The sequence below is a fragment of the Vicugna pacos genome, chromosome 15 (genome assembly GCF_048564905.1).
Source record: "Vicugna pacos chromosome 15, VicPac4, whole genome shotgun sequence".
Taxonomy (NCBI): domain Eukaryota; kingdom Metazoa; phylum Chordata; class Mammalia; order Artiodactyla; family Camelidae; genus Vicugna; species Vicugna pacos.
The window spans coordinates 8121169-8138739 of NC_133001.1; the positions used below are offsets into that span (position 1 = coordinate 8121169).

At 53.9% G+C, this 17571-nt stretch overlaps 1 protein-coding gene across 7 annotated transcripts in view; it reads right to left on the minus strand.

Moving 5' to 3' along the window:
- Nucleotides 1-17571, minus strand: part of DYSF (dysferlin) — a 200057-nt gene that overhangs the window by 106718 nt on the left and 75768 nt on the right. For 4 of the 7 annotated variants that reach the window (XM_072937578.1, XM_072937574.1, XM_072937577.1 and 1 more), the window contains exons 17-22: nucleotides 17363-17445; nucleotides 8719-8834; nucleotides 8120-8233; nucleotides 6739-6916; nucleotides 6080-6204; nucleotides 3991-4097 (exon numbers count right to left, since the gene is read on the minus strand). In XM_072937578.1, coding sequence (XP_072793679.1) covers nucleotides 3991-4097; nucleotides 6080-6204; nucleotides 6739-6916; nucleotides 8120-8233; nucleotides 8719-8834; nucleotides 17363-17445 — 723 coding nt within the window. Of the gene's footprint in view, nucleotides 1-3990; nucleotides 4098-6079; nucleotides 6205-6738; nucleotides 6917-8119; nucleotides 8234-8718; nucleotides 8835-10461; nucleotides 10504-17362; nucleotides 17446-17571 lie in introns of all 7 variants that reach the window. The other 3 variants (XM_072937576.1, XM_072937571.1, XM_072937575.1) reach the window with 1 other exon arrangement.

Consider the following 17571-nt stretch of genomic DNA (forward strand, 5'->3'; position numbering starts at 1 on the left):
CGACTCCCGGCTCCCGGCTGATTTATTTTTCTGCCAATTTCCCGGAGCTATGCAGAACCAATTACCGCCGGGCGCAGCGGCACCGCCGCCGCCAGATACACCACTCTGGCAGGCCCTCGGCGCACTACATTTTTCCTGTTATTTTTTTTAATTGAATTTTTAGGGTGGGGGGAGCAGTACGCAAACTCCATCTCAGGAAACTTAAGCCCCAGGGCCTGTCTCAGGTCACGTACTGCACACCCTGTGGTAATATAATATTTACTGCCCCGAGGGTGCCTCGGATGGGGCTGCCCCAGGCCAGGAGAGGGGCGGCCTCCAGCCCCGACCCACTCGAACGCGGCGGAGGGGCAAGCTCGGTGGGTAAAGGGGGGCCTGGGCCAGAGTCCTGGGCTGGGCCTGCCTGGGAAGGAGGCCTGAGTGGGCCTGAGGGTGGGGGCCGGCGGGTCTGGAGAAGGATGTGGAGAGGCAAGCCAACCGGGGTGATTTACGCTCCCAGCCTGGGTCGGGAGCTGGGAGGGACTGCCACACAGACCACCAAAGGGAGATTTTCATGGAGGCCACCAGCCCAGCCAAGACTCCCCAAGAAAAAGCCGGGACCCGTAACTACCACTAACAAAATGTCTTGGCCCTTTCCCACGCCTTAGAAGCACAGAACAGGGGGCACAGAAAGGAAAGGAGACCCAGAGGAGGAAGCTGGATGACAGTGTACGCCCGAACAGGAGCCGTGGCCCTGCCACCTGGCTGACTTGGAAATGGCAGGTGGGCCCAGGGCAGGGCTCAGCACAGGCACAAAGTCGCTGCCTGCTCCTGTGATGAGTGGATGCCTTTATCAGGGACAGCAGTGGGGAGGGGCCATGTCCAGCCCAGAAGGTAACTGGCCGCTGGGTCATTCATTTCACTCCTTGTGAGCATCAGCTCTGCTGGGCCTGGCTGGGGGCTGGGTCCAGAGATAAGACACAGCCCTGCCCTTGGGGAGCCCCTGGAAGAGACAGGCAAGCTAGACAGATCTCCTCTGAGCAGCCTCAGGGTCAGGGCTACTTCCTGGAGGAAGTGGCCTCAAGCCACACTGGCAGAGCTGGTTAGGCCAAGAAGAGCAGGAAGGGCGCCCTGGCCAAAGGGGTGGCATGTGTACAATGCCTCAGAAGCAGGTGGGGGCACGTGCAGGGCGCTGAGCCGGCCCAGAGGTTCCGAGGGGCCGGAAGGTAAGCCTGCTGGGGTCCAGGAGGCAGGGAGTGGGGACAGAGGCCCATCCACCAGGACAAGAGCTGCGACTTTTCCTAAAAGCAACAGGAGCCGTGGCAGGGCTCAAGCGGAGTCGGCACAGTAGTGTTAGGAAGATCACAGAGAATGAGTTGGACGTGCTGGTGGAGGTGTGCTGCTGGCAGTTGGGCCCACAGGTTGAAACACGAGAGTTAAGGGCTGGGCTGGAAGAACAGAGTGGGCACCACTGGTTAAGGGCTCCCAGGGAGATGAGGCAGGAGAGGGTCAGACAGAATGAAGGACACTGATGTTGGAGCTGTGGGCAGGGGCTGGCTGGAGGAATGCGGGAGCTGCTGGTGGTCAGCTATAGAGAGCTAGCTCAGGGTCCCCGCACCTGGATGCCCGTGTTGTGGCCCCAGGGCTATTGGTGGCCTTGGGTGGTGCCTGAAGGAACTGGTCCTGAAGCCTGGCGGTGCATTCCCAAGAGGATGGGACCCTCCTCACAAGACCCTGACCCGGGACCAGGGCTTCCCAGGAGGCCCCGGCCATGGTCTACCCCCAGGAGGATGACTCAAGGGGACCAGTCTTTGGCAGAAGCATTTTGGTCGAGTCCTCCAAGAATGAAGCCCTTCTTGGGAACACAGCAGCAGCCCAGGACTTGGGACCCACCCATCTCAGATGTTTCAAGCACCTCCGTCCTGCCAAGGTCCATACCACGCAGGGGTCATGAGCAGAGCGGGTGAATCCAGAGCCCCGGCCCGCCCTCCACACCGGAGGCTGTCGGGCAGGCAGCGGGGCACAGTCAGTCACTCTGCAGCACCCCTCCCCCCACTGCTGACAGTGCCCCCGTGTGCCCCTCTAGCCTCCCTCTGACCTCCGACCTTCAGACCGCAGATGCCCACAGGCAGCTCCCCCAGCCGTGAACTCCTCCTCCTCCCACAAGCCTGCTCTCCTCCTGCTGAGCCCTCCAGAAACTGTGCTGCCGCCCACCCGCTGCTCTGGCCAGAGCCAGGGGATCGATTCTGGGACTTCCTTGGGCCCCACACCCGCCAGCATCACATCCTGTCCAGGACGGAGCGGCAGAGCGAGGGGTTCAGCCACTTACAAGGCGCGTGAATCTGGGCAGTTAACCTCTCCCTGCCTCAGTTTCCTCGTCTACAAAATGTACATCATTCCCCTACTTACCTCCTAAGATTTTTATGATTAGTTAATACACACGAAATTCTCAGCACAGCACCTGGAGCAGAAAGTGCTCCTTGTGAGGCCGTTCCCACCATGATGCCTCCCCAGTGGTCCAGGCCGCCCTCTGCTTCTCTCGCCCCCTCCCCGTGCCTCGGGCCATGCCCTTGTCCAGTCTCCACTCACCACCATGCCTGGCCCGGCCCTTGCTCTGCAGCCAGAGTGAGCATCTGCACCCCCGGGGGTCCCTGTGCTCCCAATGCCCCCCGGGGCTGAGCTTGCCCACGTGAATCCCGAAGGCCTATCTCAGCTGGGCTTCAGCTGCCCCAGAGGCAGCAGGCTTTGCAGGCTTCTGTGCCTTTGCCTGGCAGTCCCCTCTCCAAAGGCTGACTCCTCCTCCTCCAGAGTTCACATGGGGCATCCCCTCCTCCAGGAAGCTTCCCTGAATTAGATTTGCTTAAGCCCCTCCTGCTCTGAGCTCCCAGGGCACCTGCCTCGAGCCCCCAACTTGCTTTCTCCTTCATTTGCTCGCTTCTGCAGTGTTACCCCAGGGAGGGCTGAGGCTGCACCCTTCTCAACATGATTTGGGCGCCTGGCACAAGGCTACCAGGCCTCAGGGAGGTTTGGAGAAGGAGTGAATTACTGTCTTGGGGGCAGGGGCATTTCAGATAAAGATGCACTTCCCGGCTCGGGTGCAGAAGACCAGGAGGGGCACGGCCGCAGGCAGCCACGGTCTCTCATTCACAGCATGAAGGCATTTCTCATACATTCGATAGAGGCTAGGGTGATAAGATTTAGAGTGGGGCATAGAATACACCTGCATATATTCACATTTAATCCTAGAAGAGTAGAAAGACTGCTATTTATTATGAAATCCATTTAACAGCAGGAAAAACTGAGATCCAGAGAAGTGAAGCTGCCCAAAGCCACAAAGCTAGTTAACGGGATGACAATCAAAGTCTTCTGACATTTCTTCTCCTTAATAATAATTACAGCTACTTCCTGAGGGCCAAGCAGTTTGCTTGTGTGATATTATGAAGCAGCTACTCCTGCCATCAGGTTGAAGATGAGGAAACCAAGGTTCTGAGCAGGTGGGTGGGGAGCGCCGGGTCACCCAGCCATGGAGATGTTGAGATGCTCCCCCTTCCGCCGGGGCCCCAGTTCCCCTGTTCTCCTTCACCCCAAGGGCCCCCCTTTTCCTGAAGTTGACAATCAGCCGTGCCAAGAGAAGGCTAAACAGAAACTGTGCTCCCCGACATGGCTTTGGGGGAAGGAGGGGCGCCATCACCCCCACCAGCCAGCTCCTCCTGGAGATTCCATCAGGGAAATAAGAGGTCGGGGATCAGAGACACAATGCTCCCCATTCAGGTGAGCCGGGCCGCCCCAGGCCCGCAGCTGCCGCGCTGCAGGGAGATTTATGACCTGCTCTAAATGTCACCTTTTCAACTCCCCGCGCTGGCTCCACCACCTTTGGACTCAGCACGGGCTGGACTGCTGGCCAAGCGTGGCTGGGGAGACGTGCCGTCGCTCACTGCCACACACGAACACTCCCAGGGAAAGGGCCCGGCTGAGCCAGGAGGGGAGGGCGCGCGGGTGCCAGGCACCCCCTACCTGCAGTCTGCGATGAGCTCATCCATCAGCTGAGCCACCAGGGAGTCCACGTCCTCGCTGGAGCACTGTGCCTTCAGGGCCAAGTGGACTTGCTCCAGGCCGGCTTCCTGTGGAACAGGCAGGCAGCGGTCGGGTCACCGCGGAGCGGACCCCCAACCCCCAGGCCCTGTCACCACAGCCCAGTCCCTGAACCAAAAAGGAGAGAACAATTAGAGCAAAGAAGGCAGAGGCCAGAGCCCCCAAACCAGCGTCTGTCCAGAGCGCCCCACACCAAGCAGACCCAAATTCCCAAGCCTGGAACTCCCACCCCTCGCGTGTGCAGGCTGCGAGAGAACTCCATTGCATTCCACGCTCCGCCAGCCCCCGTCAAGCCAGGTCTGACGTCTCACAGGTAAGTGACCTCGGAGCTCCCCCACCCCAGGCGCTTTCCTTTCCAGCCCTACCACCCAAGCAGGCTTGGATCACAGCCTCCTTCCCTCAGGAGTTCAGACGACCTGTGATATCAGGGTGGTCCCTCTCTAAACTCCTAGGGCCATGTGGTTCCCCAGTTTTCTCTGGTTTGTTCTCTGGAACTCGCCTCCATGGGCCTCAGGCCTGAGCAGGGGGACGAGATATCTCACAGAACAGCCCTCAGGCCAAGGACTTGCCCCTCAGTCCCCCCTCTCTTCTCCCCACCTCGGCATTCCCAATTGCGAGCCGTGTGCTCCACCCTGGGGCCCCCAAGCTGGAGGCAGACAGGCCCTGGAAAGAACGCCCAGCCCCTGCCCTCAGGGAACAGCTTGGGAGAGAACGGCTGGTCCAGAAGATGCTGCATTTGCACAGCATCAACCTCAAGTTCTCCCAAACCTGGGTGTTGGCCATTCCCCTCCCTCCCAGGCAGCTGCCGGTCTTGGGGAAGGCACGGGCTTCCACAGCCCCCACTCGGCCCGGCATTCCCCTCCCAGCCACTCTAACATTCCCGTCCCCCCTTTCCCTTCCCACTCTCCCGCCTCGCTGTGCTCACCTCCTCACCACCACCACAGACACGCCCAAGCCTCTCCAACCCCCCTCCCACCACCCTGCTGCCCCACACGCGCCCCCGACAGCACGGCCACACCTGCCTCCCCCATGCTTCCAGGGACCACGCATCTCATGGGCGCGCCTCCACCCCGAGCCTCACAGAAACAGCCAGGGGCCACTGCCAGGATCATCAGCGGCCTGCCCTTGGCCTCCGCATCTCTGCCCACTTTGATTCTCCTCTGGTCTCTGGCCAAGCGCCAGGCCTGCAACTCCCAGCCTCCACCAGAAACCCGGGTCACATCCTCATCAGGACTCATCACCTGACCTCGGGGCCCCTGCTCCTCTCCCCAGTTTCCCAGTTCCCCAGCCACCGGAGGCCCTGCTCACAGCCCTTCCACCTCCCCAACCCAACAGGCCACCAAGTCCTTAGCTCTCAATCCTGTAGTCTTCCCCCTGAGGTCAGCGCCCTCCCAGAGCCACGCCACACCCCCCTGGACCCCTACAACAGCATCCTAACCCGCGCCCAGCTCCCCTCCCTGGATGCGAGCCCCTCACTGCCCTGCGAGGCCGACCTGATGCTCCCCGGCCCCTCCCTCCTCTGAGCCCCCCTCCCTAAGTACTCCTGAAGTGTCACCTGAACTGAAGTTTGGAGCCTCCACAGGAGCCAGCACTCTCCTTTACTCAACTGACCCCTGAAGGCAGGGGCAGCTCCTTGTTCACATCTACCCTCTAGCTAGAAGTTTCCAGCACAACCCTTGCTTGTGGGAAGAGTCAAAGGCATTTGATGAATGAATGAATGAATCAATGAACGAACGGCTGCAGGCTCGGTCCTGCTGATCACCATGTGCTTTCTCCTGGCCCTTTCTCTGTGCTTCTCCCACATCAGACTGGGGGCGTCCCCCCAGGACTGTGCTCCCTCCCTCTCCTCTCTTCCCAGGATGCAGGGCAGGATCGCAAGCCTGGCCCGGTCAGGATGCAGGGGACTCCAGGCACCGTGAGGTCTGCAGGCTAAGCCCCCACGGGGGCAGGTCTGAGGACACCCATCAGACGTGCGTGCGCAGGGCGCTGGGTGGGGCCCACTTCCACTCACCAGCCGGTCGGCAATCCTGAGCAGCTGGTTCTGAGCCTCGACTCTGTGGCTGATGTCCTCCCAGTAGGATGACAGCACCACCACGGGCTTCACGTTGCCCCAGGGCAAGTAGTAGTAGTGGCACCCTGGAAGGACGCACGGGCCTGGTGCTGAGCGGAGCGGAGGGGCGGCGGGGACCGAGCAGGATGGAGGCAGGCACCTGCTCCCCCACTGAGAACTCCCGTGGACACACGTGGCATGGCCAGTGCTCCCCAGTGCCCAGACAAGGTGCTGGAGCTCCCTTCATGCGTTGAACAGAGAGCTGCCACTCTCACTAGGGCCCCTTAGCACCTTAAAACCGAGGGGTGGCTAGGACCCTGGGAATCCCACATTCTCCAGAATCTCCACACCAAGTCCCACAGCCGCCAGATAATGAATGATTGGGACAGGTCAGGACCAACGCTGACCATTGCCAACTCAATCTGTGGGTCCCAGCAACAGAGACCCATCTGGAGGTGAGCAGAGAGATGCAGCACAGCGGGGAGCAGACCAGGGGGTCCCCCAAACAGGTGTGCCCAGGCCAGGGCCGTCGGGCAAGCCTCCAGCAGGGGACAGGATGTAGGGCTCGGCCCCCGCTCTGTGGTCAGGGTCCCAGCCAGGAGCACAGCCTCTGGCCTCACCGTCAAAGACCGCCCGGCTGTACTGGGTGGTAGAGGCCAGCGGCAGGCAGGTCGTGTCGAACTTGTTCCCGTAGTTCCCGATGCTGACCTCGAACTGGACGGCGTCGTCAACATCCTGCAGCATGGTGGCCGAGTAGAAGGCGGCGAAGAGGGAGTACTTGCGCCTTCGGAGGTACTTCTGGGAGCAGGGAGGGCCGGGGTCAGGGGGGAAGGAAGAACACACCCTTGTGGGGAGGTGCCCCCAGGCAGGCCCTGGCACCCGATGGATCCTGGCTGGATGGATGCGTGGCGAGTGGTCCAGCTCAGCAGCAGGGCCCAGATTTGGTTAAGTTGGAGCAAACTCATCCCAGGCCTGGGTGCCTGGCCATGTTCCTCTACGAAGGCTGGCTCCTCCAAGATCATGCCCAGACAAGCGGCCATGGCACCACTACCCCAGGGAGCCGGTCTCCCACGTCTGCTGTCCAAAAGGGGCCGAAGCCTCTAACCCCCCATGCCCCTGCCCAGAGCGCCCAGCCCACACCGCTCCATTTCTCCACAACAGCCAGCTCTGAGCATCCACAGGCTGTCGTGTGTTTGAGATGAACGAATCCCACTGCCCCACCAGACATGGGGCACGGGGCTGAGGACGCGGCAGGAACTCAACTACACGTCCCAGTCTGAACCAAGATGGCACTACGATCCCCTTTGTAGAGGCAGAGAGAAGAGGGTTTACACAGCTGGGTCGTTAGATCACGGACATAGTCATCACGTACCGAGTGCTGACTGAATACAGGCATGAATTAATTTAATTCTCCCAACAATCTTGTGAGGTGAGTGTAACTATTACCCCCACGTTACACACAGAGAAAATGACACAACTGGTCAGTGGTCAAGCCAGAACGCAAACCAGTACCATCTGATTATCTGAAAGCTTAAACCACCAGGCAGACTCCACACAGCTGCCTCCTGGATGCCACGCCCAGCTTCACCACTTGCTGCTCTGATACACTTAAGCCTCAGTTTTCTCACCTGTAAAATCGAGATACTGATAGCAGCCACCTCACGGGTGCTGGGAGGACTCAGTGACATCAACAGTGTCGCGAGCACAGTGTCTGACACCGGGTCGGGGATAGTAAGTGTTCACTCTCCTTACGTTATTATTATAAAAGGGCCTCTCATTTTGCACCAAGCTCTAGACTTTAAAATACTTTCCTTTATCTTTTTTGTGCCCCTGAGCACTGCTTACGGAGGCAGGGCAGGTGCTGCGTTACTCTGAGGCCCAGAGGTGTGGAGACACAGGAGAGCGGGCCAAGCTGAGCCCTCCTTTCTCCGCCAGGGCACCTTGAAGCCAGCCCCATTTGGCCACCACCCTCCTCGCCCCTCCCAGAGCCACGCCCCTCACCTCCACCCGAAGGATGTCATCGGCCGGGAGGTCCTCCACCTTCTGCTCGCTGTGCTCTACCAGCTTGGTCTCCAGGGAGAGCAGAAGCCGGCCTCGGTAGGCGACGCCTTCCCCCTGAGAGGGGAGGCTGGGTCACCAGGAGCAGGGGTGGTGGAGGGGAGGAGGGGAAGGAAAGGAGCCTGATCTGGCCCTGAGGCCATTCATCTCCCAGGCAACCCAGGAGCGCCCTGAGCCACACCCCATCACTCTGCAGATGAGGAAATGGTGGCCCAGAGCATTCAGGGGACACGCCACCCAGGTGGTCAGTAGCAGAGTCCAGTCTCACCAGGGGAAGAATAAAACCTGATAGAGCCTGGGTCCCTCAGGTGCCGGGAAAACGGGAGAAGGGGGGCAGGTGTCAGGCTGGCCCTGAAGGAGTGGCAGAAGGGAGGGAAGAAGGGGCCAGGAGGGGCCAGGTGGAAGGAGCGGGTGGCCCTGGGCCCACTCAAGCCCCATCAGGTCCCTGGAGTCCAGGCCGGCCGCAGATACTGCCCAGCCCAGGCTGGAAGACCCCGCACGCAGGCCTGGGGATCGGGACTACGGGTTCCGGTCCGGCTCACCTTGCCCGTGTTGAGCTCCGCATAGGGGTCCGGGAAGCCAGTGAACTCCCTGGGGCTCCCGTAGAGGTTGACGTAGCAGGGCCCGAAGGTGGGGAGGAAGCCCAGGTGGTCGTCCACTGGGAAACACAAGTGCGGATCAGAGGGGCCGGCCCAGCAGGGCCTTCTAGCACTCAACTCAGACACCTTCAAGCCAGAGCCCATCGCCAGCCCTCAGTTCCTCGCACATGCACTGGGCGCAGCCCCCGATGAGAGCTACCACTGTCTCCCTCTAACCCTCACCACCAACCCTGAGATACGGACATGTGCACTGCTTCTACCAGCCTCGTTTCGCAGAGGAGGGAACTGAGGCCGAGATGCAAGGGAACACACGACTACACAGAGACCTGACCCAAAATGGTCTAACCCTTAGCGCACGCGTTCAGCCAGCACGCAAAGCTGGGGCTCAGGGACCCCCACTGCCCTGCCCCTCTCAGGCCGCCCGGTGTCCTGCACCCCATCCTCATCTGTACTTCCCGCCTGGGGAGTGGCACAAAGGAGACCCAAGGGCCTGGTGACCAGAGACGCCATCTCCCAAACACCAGGGATGGGCCCCAGCTCGATGTCACCCCACACACAGGGCAGCCCCCGGGTACATGTCTTCTCCACCCCTGTACCCTTACAAAGTTGAGACAGAACGCCTAATAGCCTGCACTCACCCTGGCATCGCCTTCCTCACCCCCACCCCCACCCCACGCCCACACTGTACAAAGAACCATCTTTCAGTGGAGCAGCTTGGAGAAGAGTTTGAGAATCACACTAACAATGAGAGAAAATCTCTTCTCCACATCATCTCCATCCTTTTTGGAGGCCCGCTTTTGTTAATGTCATGATTTTCCAGTTGACAACCAAGCTTCCTGGGACGGGACGTCACCGGCCACACTCAGAATCCTGAGAACCAGGGTGTCCCTTTTAGAGGAAGGAGGAAGGGGCGTTTCCAGAATGCCAAAGGTGGGAGGTGGGCCCAGGAGCAGGAGCCATCAGGGATGCTCCAATCCATAAGAACACGGGTGAGGCGAGGATGGCACAAAATAAATGGCCTTAGCAAGGAAGTACTTGAGCCAGACCCAAGGACTGAATGCAGACTCTTGAGTGCCGAGACCCTGGGACTGGAAGCCATCCCCGGGGGTAAGATCTTACCAACTGGAAGGCAGGAGCATGCCTCCCCTAGAGCCCTGCACCCATCGTCCCTCGCCCTCCAGCCCCTGGCACATGCAGGGCTCGGGCATGTGGGACTGGGGTGGGAGGCCCAGGCGGATGGAACTGATGTGAGCACTACCAATTATCTATACTCATCATCGCGATTGTAATTTACCTTGTGAATTTGAACTTCAAGAGTCTGCAACACACCCTGGCCTCCTCCTGGTCCCCGAGAGCCCTTACACTGGCCCGGCCTCATCATGGACCCCCACGCCAGTTCCACCCACTCCCTGCTGGAGACAGTGAACTCCCTGGAGCATCAGAGCTCAGCAGATTCAGGAAGCGGGTTTACAGGGTGGGAGGGAATAGCCTTTAAAGCATTCCAAGCAATTTACATATTCAACCGAGGTTGCGAGGTAATGGCCAAAAGTAAGCTCTGGGGCTGAGGTGGGTAATCTCAGTTCCACCTCAGACAAATCAAAAACTTCCCCACAACCAGCACCCTTTCCGCTCCAGCAAAAACCTCACAGCCCACCCCCTCGGCATCCTGGAGGTGAAGGCACGTACGGTCTGAGGCTGGAGGAGGCTTGACCACACCTGCAGGCTCCTCTGTAGCATAAAGAAATGGAAAAGGGGTTAGGATGGGCAAGGCTGAGTGGAGGACTGGTTAGGTGAACAGGGCGTGCGGATGGACAGTTGATAGACAGACAGACAGATGGAAAGACAGCTCCTGGACAGGGAAACAGATATGGCCCAAGGCCCCAGCCCCAGCCCAGCTGTGAACGTATCACACACTAAGGCATCACCACGCGCCCCTCAGCCAGACTCAGCCCCAGTGCCATCGCGAGCACTCGGGTCCTTGCCAGTGGCTGCCTGCAAGGCTGTGTGCTCTGCTTGCTGGTGGAAAACTGGACCAGACGCTTGACTCAATACGTCCAAGAAATAACACAGAAAAGAAAATGTGCTTTTCCATATCATAGCCAGGTAAGTGAGGAAAACAAAGTACACAAAGACAGGGTGGGGGAAACGTGGAAGGGCCAGAGCTGGGCAGTGAGACACACCCAGCACCCCACCCTACAGGCAGGTTGATGCCGCGCTCGGAGTTGGCATTTCAAGGCACAAGATCTCCACCTCGTGGTCATTTCCAGCATTACCACTGAGGGCCCCATGTTGCATTTTCACAACAGTAGGCACTGGGGTCTGGCTTCTGGCACCTGTTGTTTCAAATGAAGCACAGTGCCAGACACAGCTCATTAGCTGAAATTTCTATACTTGAGTGTACCCTAAATGCTGCTAAGGGGTGTCTAGAAATAAGAGAAGCAAGGGAGGAGATGGTCTGGCGTACTTTCAGCATCCTGGAATCCGTCCCTCACATCCAGGCAGGTACAAGATGTCCCCAAAGGAGTCAACACCCCTCAGTCTCCTTCCGCCATCCTCTCTGATTCTGTCTCTCCCCACAAGACCTTGTGTCTGACCCTCCCTGTCTCCTCCTCCAACCATCTTAGCGTAACCAAATCTGGGGTCCTGACTGGCCTGGGGATGTGTTTGGTGAAATGAATATTTTCATTCACTGGTCACCTTTACCTATTGGTCTCCTTAAAAAAACATAAAAATACTCACTGCTATTTCCTATAGCTCCCCAGTTGGAGTTAAGAGCCAAGAGTGGAGCAAAACATCGTGAAGGAAGAATGAGCAGAGACACAGAAAGAAAGCGTGGAGACGAGAGGAGAGGGAACGTGGACTCTGGATACGAGGACAGGGCTGACCCAGTGAGCACGGACTGCCGCAAGGAGGGTGAGACCAGACTCCAAGGGGGCTGGAGGCCCCCGGACCCAGGCCCTCAGCTCTCCACGGCCGGCCTCAGCTAGGAACGCCGGCTGGCAGAAGCCAGAGCTGCAGAAACCATAATTCATGGCCATTTTCATATCCACAGGAATAGGTTTTCATCAGTAGGGGAGCGAAGCCTCTGGTCATAGGGGAGTTTCAACAACCACAAGAAGACCGACACAGCACAGCTGCAGCCCCATGAGGGCATGGCCAGGGTCCACCGGAAGGAAACAGTTGCCATTTTAAGCTCCTTCCAAATGATTACAAACAGGCCCGGCCAGTTATCTAGGGCTAATGAGGCCGAGGTCATAGTTCCGACCCCACGTGCTTCTCGCAGAGCAAACTTGGCTTCTCACCCACAGACCAACTCTGAGTCCTGGCTGCAGACTAGCGCCCGGCCCAGACACAGGGCTAATCCCACCGGCCATCTGACCAGCACATGCCTCTGCTGGCCAGCAGGACCAAGTTAGGGGATGCAGAGGAGCCTGGCTCCCAACCGCACATTTTCATTCATCCCCTCACTCATCCGTTCGTTTGTTCAGCAAACCTAACAGGCACAGTGCAAGGCATAGTGAGACACGGCCCTGCTGTCAACTGGCCAACAAGTCCTCATTTAGGGGCAGGGTCACAGGTCTCCGGGTCTCCCCTGGTGTCTGCAGACAGCTCATGAAGTCAAGGGCAGAGTCACCAGTGAAACCACTCAAGACAAAGCCTCTAGTTAGTCCCCATCACTCTTCTGCCAAAACACAAGTGTTTTGGTGTGTTTTCCCCAAGCCCAAGGAAGAGGAGCCGTGGAAGCCCCCAAACATGGATGGATGCTCCCAGCTCTGGGGCTGGAGCAGCCAAGCCCAACTCCCTCACCTGGGGAAGCCGGAGGAGACTGAGGGCAGCCCGCCCAGGCCAGTGAGCTGCACGTCACGGTTGGTCACCGGGACTCCGTGTCTCCTAGAGAAGCCAAGGCCATTACCTGCGGCCAGCCCTGCCGCTCCCTCTGCCTCTCAGCACATCTCCCACGCCCACGGCTTGGCTGCCTGACATCAGCCCGCGCCAGGCAGGAGGAGAAACCAAGAACTGCTGGGAAATCCTCATCATCCACGTTCCAAAGACAAAAAGAAACGAACTTTGGATTTCGGAGCTGTGGAAAAAACTGTCCGAGTGCTATTTTTGTAGCGTGATTTTCATATGCACGAAGTTATAAAAGAAACCGTGTAAGTTTCATGGGTCTCGTATGCCTGTTACCTTTCGAAAGAACAGCCGGTTCTAAGGAAAGCGCTGCTCATTAAAAAACAAAATTTTTACTAAATGCTTGGCACACGGGGTCCAAGGAATACTCAAGTGTGCCCAGGCAAACTTGTGGGCAGAAGTGCTTAAGAGGCTAGTGTTAAGTCCTGTCCTAGCTGGAAATCAAAATAAAAACACGAAAACAAAAGCGCCTGGCTGGAGCAAATAATCTGGTGAACCATGAGGCCGGGAAATACAGAGAAAGAACTCATTTTTACAGTTCGGCTTAGTTTGGGGTTTGAGAGCAATGGGGAGATGAAAGGTCCTACATCGCCCAGATGTGCTAGAACATCCCAACGTGGAGGGAAATACAAAGAGCTGAAAGTTGGAGTAATGCTGCGGTGGCCCCAGGACAAGAGGGAGAACTTGGCAGGGCTCACCTTCCGGGTCTAGAGAGAGGGTCAGGAAGAATGGCTCCAGGTTGAGCAATGAGTCTAATCTTTTACTGTTATATTAATCAAGCTATTTAAATTGCACATCTAAAATTAGCTGGTTCCGAGAAGATTCCCATTTATGTCCAGAACCACCTGTGAGAGCCGGTGTTGCCGCTTTTGAATGCCTTCCCTCAACCACTCTGGGTTGCTCATGGCCTGAGCGCCATCTAGTGGCCAAATAAACATCTTCCTCCCAGTCCCAATGAATGATGACCCTGGAAAAGACCAAGGCCAACATCAGCACTAGAAATGAAGACGGACGGGGGCACAGGGATCTAAACTTTCCCTCAGGTGGCTGACAGCAGGCACAGCTGGAACCTCATGAAACAGCGGCTGTCGGAAAATAGTGAGGTCACTTTGTGCCTCTACCAGCGCCTGTCCTCGGACTTAGATGGGGAGGGCGTCCGGCCAGAAAACTGGAGAAGAGGTTCCTTCCATGCCAGGAGTTCTGGTCCGGGAGGGCCTAGAGTACTCTCTCTCCCACCCACCCCCATGAGACATTGCCCCCCACCTCTAATCTTTCTACCTGCACGTCCAACTATCTGAACAGCGATCACAGAAGGAGGACTGCATCCTGGGACCAGCGGTTCCCACAGTCAGGAGGGGGAGGGGCTGGGGCAGGCGGAGCCCTGAGAGCAGTGCCTTTTGGGAGTTTCTGGGTATCCCACCAATTACAAGTCTCAACGATGAAATCGCAAGGGCAGAGAGCAGCGGGATGTTTAAGCGGAGTGCGGACACCCGGGAGTTCATTGTAGAATTCTTTACTTTTATGTGTGTTCGAATTTTCTATAATTAAAAGTTGTTATTGTTTTTTAATGTTTCAGAGAACCGAGAAGAATAGATTGGTTAACTTCAAGAGTGCTCAGTGGAATCTTCCAGAAACTGGGCAGTCTCACCTGTCCTCCAGATAAAGATCTGAGGAGATGGATGGGCAGACACTCAGGCATCCTGTCTGTAGAAAGACACCAGCACTGATGGGATCTTGTGAGCGAGTGAATACAGGAGGAGGGGGATGACAGAGGGCCAACCAGGATGGGGAAACAGGGAGGAAACACTGTAAGACTCCCGAGAGCATTTACCTGAAATTCCCAGGGAATGATTTGGAATCCTCCATAGAGTAACAAGGGACATAGCTTTTGTGAAACAAAACAAAACTTGAGGGAGAGAACAAAGAGGAAAGGGAAAATATAAAAGGAAAGACAGAGGGAAAAGAAGGTGTGTCAAGAAACAAAAAAGCCAACAATTTTAAGCCACGTGGGAAGCAGTAAAAAGCAGAATTGGTACAGGGTCAAAAATCAGATTTGGAAAGCAGAAAGCAAATTAAGAATGATGCTCAACAACAAACAGTACTTTAGGGTTTATTATGTACCAGAACTTTTCATTTATAATCTCACTGGATCCTTACAACAACCTTACAAGGCTGGGACTCATAAGAGCAGACTGGAGCAAGTCACACAAGCTGCCTGTTTACAGAGCACCCACTACCCCCACCCTACCCTGCCTCCAGCTGATAACGTTACAATGTTAGAATAAACAAAATCATTCCTCAACCCAGATTTGAGAATTCACTGTCTTAGACAAAATGCAATGAAAAGAGTCCTGCATCTAGATAGATCAAAGTAATTTTTCAAACTGCAAGGAAAAAGAGACATTCCTACAAGTGGCATCCAGTCAGGAAAAAAAGACTGCTGCAAAGGAATCAAATCAGACTGCTCTCAGAAAATGCACCGAAATAAATTTAAAATAAATGTGAGAAATGAAAGTAAAAAATAGAGTTAAATGTAACTCTGGGGTTTTTGAAAGGCCAAAAGCATGAGATATGGGGCAGAAACCATACTTCCATTATTTAAATAAGCAATGTTGAAAATAAACACAAGAAGTTAACCATAAAGTTAAAAAAGAAAACAAACAAACAAATAATAAGTCTAAAGAGAGTTTTAGAAAAGAGTAAAAAAAAGAAAAAGAAAAAGAAAAAGAGAGAGAATAAATAATTAGAAAATACTAGAATTGACAAATAAATCCAAAAGCTGATTCTCTGCAAATTCCAATAAAGTGGGTGGGAAAAAAAACTTTTAATAAGGCTAATCAAGAAAAAAAGAAAATTCAAACACATATCATTAGAAATAAGGAAAGGGAAAACACCACAAATAAAGAAAAATCATTTAAATTATAAAGGATTGCTCTGCACACCACCATATAAATAAATCAGAAGACCTCAATGTCATGAATGTTTTTCTAGGGAAATGTAGATTATCAAAATTGGCTATAACAAAAGTAACAAATTAAAAATACTGATGATCACAAGAGAAACTGAAAGGTTTTAAAGAGCCAGTGCTACACCCACTCAAAAAGGGCACTCAGCCCATATGGTTTTATGGGTGAATTCTTTCAAACCCTCAAAAGACTATATTCTTATGTTATATAAACTGTTTCAGATGTTAGAAAAGACTTTAAATCTTTCCAATTAATTTTACAGAGCCAGCATAACCCAGATACCAAAACCTAAAAAATAATAAGCAGACATACCAATTAAAGATAATACAAAAAATTAAGAAATAGGCCCAAGAACACATTTAGGAATTTAGTAGAGGATAAAAGTGGCACTTCAAAATGTAAGGAAAAGATTATTCAATAGATAGTGTTGGTATCACCAAAGAACAATTTTGAAAAAAAGTAATGTTAGACCCCTGCCTTATTCACTAAGAAAAAGACTAATAGATTTGGCTATGTAAAACTTTTAAATTTCTATATGTTGAAACTATTACAGGATAAAATAAAATTGACAAAAACTATTTACAACATATATGACAGGGGAAAGTTAACAGCCATATACATACAGAACTCTTAAAAAACAATGAGAAAAAGACAAACATACCATCAGAAATATGGACAAGAGCATGAATAGGCAATTTACCATAGAACAAATAAAAAGTAAATAAATAGATATAATTTATAAATGTAAGGTAATTATTAAAATATTTTTAAATTTACATCAGTCAGTTTTACCAGATATCAATGAAATGAAAATTAAGACAACAGTGAAATTTGCCCATCAAATTAACAAAGCTCTTTTTTTAATATCATTATTCTACCCTGAGTTGATTAGGGTACAACAAAATTAAGTGAGTAATTCGAGTGTAAATTGGTCCAGTCTTTTTGTAGGGCAATTTTGATATCTATACCAAAAGCTTTAAAAATGTTCAAACTTTTGACACAGCAATTTGACTTCTAGGTATTTATGCATAAGAAAAATCATGAATTACATAAAGATTCGGCTACAGAAATATTCACTCTCAAGTTAGTTGTTTATAACACTGAAAAAACTAGAAAGCACCAAAATATTCAGCATTAACTGGTTAAATGTGGTTATGGTGCATTCACAATAGAATATATGTATTTATTTTAAATTATATTGTAGAAGACCATTTAATAACATGAATAAACATCTATGTTGTATTGCCAAGTGACAAAAAGCAACTTCTGGAACAACTGAAAATTATTTCAAAACAATGTTTTTCATGTACACACATGCATACGAACAGAACAGAAAGTTCCAGACAATCAATATTTATCTCTTGTCTGGGAGGATAAGCTTCTGGATAATTTCATGAGTACATTTTTATATTCTTCTTTCAGATTGTCTCTTTAAAATTGCACCAAGTGATCATGAACTTTTTAACACATCAATGAAAGCGATTTCAAAATAGGAGCTGCTAGAGCACAGCCAGTTGACGTAGAAGCCAGTGGATGGCGTGGCCGCAGCCACCAGTAGCATCTACAGGAAGGAATTCTCTTCGCTCCACCCCTCAGCAGTGTATCCCACCATCCGAGGTGAGGACCAGTCCTAAATGACTGTAAGCCCATCCCCCTCGCTGGCCAGGGGAGAGCATGGGGGACCACAGGGGACAGCACAGAGGGGAACTTACCTTCTATTTCACCTCCAGGGGCGGAGATTTTTGACATACTCAGGTAGGTGGTGGCCACGATGTCGTTGTGGGTGAGGCGGTCCCTAGAGCAAGGGGCAGAGAGGGCCTGAATGGGGGAGGGGAGTAGCACACCACAGCCCACCCAGGAAGGAAACAGGCTCAGTTACATATCGTTAGGGGCCCCGGTCTTCACACGGGGCATGCCATTG